This window comes from Clinocottus analis, unplaced genomic scaffold, assembly GCF_023055335.1.
Source record: "Clinocottus analis isolate CAN_PGR_092001 unplaced genomic scaffold, fCliAna1.0.p SCAF_1, whole genome shotgun sequence".
NCBI lineage: Eukaryota > Metazoa > Chordata > Actinopteri > Perciformes > Cottidae > Clinocottus > Clinocottus analis.
The window spans coordinates 14230374-14236316 of NW_027175820.1; the positions used below are offsets into that span (position 1 = coordinate 14230374).

At 37.3% G+C, this 5943-nt stretch overlaps 1 protein-coding gene across 2 annotated transcripts in view; it reads right to left on the minus strand.

Annotated features, from left to right (window-relative positions):
- Positions 1–2952: 2952 nt before the first annotated feature.
- The window catches only part of syt9a (synaptotagmin IXa), a 17908-nt gene continuing 14917 nt past the window's right edge, over positions 2953–5943 (minus strand). For both annotated transcript variants that reach the window (XM_068583530.1, XM_068583450.1), the window contains 4 exons: positions 5463–5583; positions 5195–5366; positions 4794–4923; positions 2953–3607 (listed from right to left, as the gene is read on the minus strand). In XM_068583530.1, coding sequence (XP_068439631.1) covers positions 3545–3607; positions 4794–4923; positions 5195–5366; positions 5463–5583 — 486 coding nt within the window. In that variant the 3' untranslated portion in view covers positions 2953–3544. The remainder of the gene's footprint in view (positions 3608–4793; positions 4924–5194; positions 5367–5462; positions 5584–5943) is intronic.

Sequence of the window (5943 nt, forward strand, 5' to 3'; positions counted from 1 at the left end):
TTTTTCCTAATTTTATATTTATGTGATGCTCTGATTGTTGTAGTCTATAATACACAAAATTAACAGAAACGATCATGGTTGCATTTACAGAGTAGGTCAAATTTTGAAATGACCAGCTTTACTACAGACACAAGGAACTTGCATCTCAGAAACATTTACATTGTGCACTATGAGAGCCTTGTGCCCTGACACAGCGCAGAGTGTGTTGTAATTATATTATATACTGATAATATAATTATATAGCATTCATGTATTAAGTTACTCTTCCACTCCACTAGTGTCTTTAGTTAGATTAGGTGTGGCATTGTGCTGCCTACAGGATGGATTTGACTCATCCTGATCACACAACTGTGGATATTTAGTGTAATATGCAGAGATTTGTGGCTCAGTCAGGTAAGCCCTTTTAGATGCCTCCATTGTTCTAGAGTTATCAGTCAATATCATTCATATGCATAAAAAAGTGGGTTTAAAATGTTTTAAATAGACAACCCTACTTTAACTGAAAGAGAAGCCATACTGACTTCTCAAAAGCAATACACCTTGTCCCTGCCATAGAGTAAATGTCTGACAGATAATTACACCAGATCACAGTTGTACAGCCTACTAGAAATGTGTCATATGCAGCACCCACTAACAAGACCTTACCAAGCAACCCACACAACTCTGTCTCTGCAATGACAACCCACACCCACCCTCTCCTGTTCTCTCTTTGAGATTCCATCATGATTCACACACACACACACACACACACACACACACACACACACACACACACACACACACACACACACGCGCGCACACATACAAACACACATAGTCACACCCCCGTTGAGATAATGTTTCTACAGTATGAAAGCTACAGATTGACAGTGTTCAGGTAGACATTTAAACTCCCAAAGTAAAGGCATCGCTTCTGTTATTTGACTTCAACTGAGGAAAATAAACAGTGTTTTGAGCGGATGTTGCAAACTTTGTCATCAATTTGAACTTCAAATTTTGTAGTGCCCCGAATAAATAGTTCAATAGTTGAATTCCCAATATTGTAAAGCAATGAAACCGTGACATTATGTATTTATAATACTGTGGGTACAGTGTAATTTATGATATGAACAACCAGTTAATAATTTATGTTTTTAAATATGTAATCATCTCAGAATTTATCATTTTATGATCCTCATTTAGGTTAGAGTAAATCCGGTTGGTCCAAGATATGACTACAACACAACACTTTAAAGCAAACCTTCAAGTACTTGACTTTTACCTTGGCCACACTGTACCATTTATTTGACTACAGTTTCTTTCTTTCCATTCTATCCATGCAAATTCAGTCGATACAAAAATAAACATGTGATGAAATAGGCTAGCACAAACATTTCATTTGCATAGAAGTGCAAGGCATCATCATATTTAGCTGTTTATCAGCTTCAGCTCCATTTGCCATGTTATCTAACATGAACTCGGGTGTTATAAAAAAGCAAGACGGCCACTGTTGCTTTTGGTCCTTCTGTCGTTTTAATCTTAATTTAGAAAAACATATGCCACATGTGAAATGATACACTAAATCTTTTTCTGCTCACTTGCCATCATAGATCATGTATCATAATCATGTGCTTCTACACTAACCTCCTTTGACCTCAAGTGAGGTCACCCACCGCTCAAAACAACCCTTTTCAGTTTCTTGAATTATCTTTTGAACAAAATTGTCTTTGTTATATTCCTTTCTTTACATCTTATACATATTTAAATGTTTGTGTAGTTGTTCAGTGGCTATGTTTCCTAGGTGTGAGTGGCTGTAGCTCATTGGGGGAGTGGTCGGCCTGAAACCACTGCTCCTCAGCTACCAAGAAGGGGTGAAATGCAGAGAATATTTTCCCCACTGATTAATGAAAGATTATAAATAAAAGATATTCTATGTTAATAATGCAACACAACTGCAATATACAACACAAAAAAGTGTCCTAATTCTGACAGTTTAGCTTACTTCAACACATTAAACTGAAATATGTATTACAATTTGAAAACGATAAACATAGTTATGGCGGTAACATTTTGATAAGAAGGTATTTGAAATGCTCTTCCTTCTGGTTGTTTGGGGAAAACAACTGCTCTGAGGTGTTGTGCATACCCTATAATGTATGTAGCATGGAGGATAGTCTGTGCAGTTAATCATGACAGACATCTTATTGCAGTTCCAGAATGTTATTGTAACTTTGACTCCCTGCCATGGCAACACACAAGTCAAACAGAACAGCAGAGGTGGACGTAGCATCACTGTCGGCTCTGTAGTGAGAAGTGCTGCCGTAAGCGATTCACGTAAATAGAACCAGAGAGGAGTATGAGTGGATGAGATTGTTCTTAAATTTAAAAAAAAAAGGAAAACTTTTTCCACTCACCAACAGAGTCAGACACCTGGACACAATATATAATAAATTAAAGATCACTTCCTGTTTGCTTTCATGAATACAATACAGGGTCATTGCACACTCCGTACCAACCATCAGTGTCTGATGGTTATTTTTAAATCCAACAGTTTACTGCTCGCCAACATCTTGCCACATAAGGAGCAACACATTTGAGTGCTTCCAGTCCGTTCATTTAAAATGTGTTCTATGACACTATGTCCAAGTTTTGTTTTTCCAAACCAGTTTCGAATATTTGCTTATTTGGCATTTATATCCGGGCTGTGTTGAGCCTCAAGGCATTCATAATTTTGCTAACACAAACAGCCTTTCTTGCCTCTTGCCACTTGGCTCTCTTTTTATGGACTGCACATCTAATAACAATGTAAAAGAGTAATGAAATGGACACACTAAAAATGTAATTAGAATTTAAACGGTGGGCTGTAATTCAAACTCTTTCTAGATTTTCACATTCAATTTTTTTCATGTGTACTACAGCCAGACAATGTTTTCCCTATATTAAGAAATAAACACACAAAAATGAGCTGGCAGAGATAAACAATGGTTGTTTTTTTTAATGGAATGATATTTATTGATAACAATTAACATATTTTTGTCACAGGTAATCTGTCTAGAAATCAACCGTCACTGTACATCAACTGACAGAACTACACATCCTATTCCTCAAAATAGAAACAGAAACAAACGAGTCAAGATACCCCACAAAGCCATGACCTCATGCACCAATTCATCACCAAATTAAAAAAAAACAGTCTGGCAGTTCAACTGGTTGTAAGTACATTGTGCAAATACAGACTCACCTCATTAAAACAAGTAACATGTAAAAAACAGTAACTACTGTATAAAGCCAGGAATAGCACAGACTTAAAATGTCTGCATATGCCTTTTATTTTTATTTTGAAACGTTATAGAAAAGAAAACATCCATCTTTGCGATCATTCAACATGCGACTGATCCTATCGAGCATAACTCAAGACAGTTTGTGTCTCTCTTTTCAGTAGTTTATCAATGTATGCATTCTTCTTTTATAACCATTTTTGTGCAGCACTCAGCAACACTATTGTCCAAAGCTTCAGCCAAGGCTTCACGTTGATTGGTGCTCTTATGAAAAGTGTTGCTCAACGCTACGGAGAGGGAGGCGTCTTTAGAGAGTTACAGGATCCCCCCTGGCTACTCGTCCCCTGGTACTGCAAAGAAGAGTCAAGCACAAACAATGTAACGCAGTTAGAGCTGTGCCATACACGAGCAAAGCAAATCCTCTCAAAGAGACATATAAACAAATGTACAGTCATATCAAATAAAACCAGAGCCAAATATTCCAAATCTGAGCTTTTTATCTTGAAAAAGCCAATTCAATGTACTAACCACCTACAGAGTTATGAATTGGGCAGCAAAAAAAACAATGAATGACTCCCATTTGTCTTTTCTTTTTTTTATTCACTCATGTTGTGTGGAATAGACTGTGCTACTATGCCCGTTTTATTTACCGACTGGGAAATAAAAATGAAAGCTTTTATAGTCCATTACTTGGCAAACAAACAGACCTGCCTGCATTTGAAACCTATGGTCACTTTAGGACTACTGCACTTTACAGTGTCAGGAGTTGTGTGAGGATGAGCGGCTTGTGAAGATAACACCTGTGACTGAGATGTTTTCTGGAGGACGTAAATAATAAATGGGGTTTCTTTTTTTTTTTTTAAAAACCCTTACTTCAGTGTTTCAGTAGCTTACAGACATATTCCCATGACTGCTTATCAAAAATCTTTTCACTGCATTATTGTAACAACACACTACTGTATCAGTGAATATTAACGAGACCACTGTGCCTTCATGGGACTAGGCAGTAATGTGCTTAATCATTTATTCATATACACTTGCTGCAGCTTTTCAGCAGTTATCACCAGCCGAGCTGTAAAATGTTTTGTGTAGCTCAAACTTACTTTTTTATTATCGATTGTTTTTTATAAATCCATCTATTTGCTTTTAATCTATTTTTACCACACTAAACACTTTGACAGCATATATTGTAAATATTCTGTTGTTCTTTTTGATCCACAAAATCCCCTTGCGACTGCAAATTCACCACATGGGTCCGTGAACGCACTGTGGTTCGGAACAAAATCTGCCTCAAAAATCAAGAAACTCGTAAAAATATTGGAGTAAACTTTCAAAATTGCCCCATGTCCTTTTACCAAATTTCTAATAATTTATTCATTGTTTGACTTTTCTCTAATATTTCCTTGGTACAGCAAACCTACATGCGTGTGTAAGTGCATGCATGTGCAGTTTTGACAGCATTAGTATCAAATTATGTTGCGCAAGGGTGTATGCATGGAAACACATGTCACAGCCATCACAGTAAAGCCACCTCACCTCAACGATTGGATGCCAGTGGGCAACAGGTTTTCGGGGACATGTTAGCATTTCACTCCAGTGGCCTCGACCGAGGCTGTCTGCATCATTGCCAACTCGACACACTCCAATGATTTCATTATGGCCTACACTGTAGGTGCAGGAGGGAGCGAGAAGACAAACATGTGATCACAACCCACCATGTGTTCCAAAAATAACAATGCACCACATTTTGAGCGTGAAAACTGAAGCAGTCACACTATCTATGCGACTGAAACAAAGAATCAAAGTTTAAAAAATCATTACAATGCACATTCAGATATTTCATCTTTTTGTACTGCAGCATATTCGTTAAAAATCACTCGTAAAAAAAGGTGCAAACTACTGTATGACTTATATAATGCCTTGTAGAGGTTTCTCACCGGTCATAGTCCATTACTGCAATCAAAAGACTGATCTGCTCAATATTTTCTGGAGGGACATCAAAGACAATAGCCTCATTATAGACTGGATTCAAAGTGTTCCTCTTTGTCGATGTCTTCCTCTTCTTCAGTCTGCGACCATCACACATTAGTGAAACCTTCACATATGGATCTGTCAAAATGAGAGAAACAGAACCAGAAGATAGTCATTTTCATTCAAGATACCAGTGAGACTCTGTAGTTATAGACAGTATCATCTTCTAATTACCAGATGCACCAGTGATATCCATGGCCTTAAGATTGCGGGCCTTTATCATGGTGATGGTCAATCTGCCGGCAGTGGGCAAGTAACACAGCGAAAACATCAAATCCCCGAGATCCACGTTATCCTGAAAAACAACCCAAAACACAATTGCTTTCTCAGAAGCTTTATCTTTCATGCTGATAATATTCCTCTTTATTATTACTTTTTGTGTGTAGTATATTGTCTTTAGAAGCAACTTGATTTTATCAATGATATTAATAACTTTATTGCTGCTTTTCATTTAGTTAAAGGAGATAAATAATGGCGTGGTCATCTGACATTTGGTTACAGAATGACAAAGATTCAAAAACATCTCTCTCTCTCTTTCTACTCCCTTCTGTCACATTGCTCAAATAAAAGCCTCCCACATTTCACCCAACGTGGAGACTTCTGTTCAGCTGCAGAAAGGCAGAAGCTCACTTATCACTTGCTCTTAAAATAACCA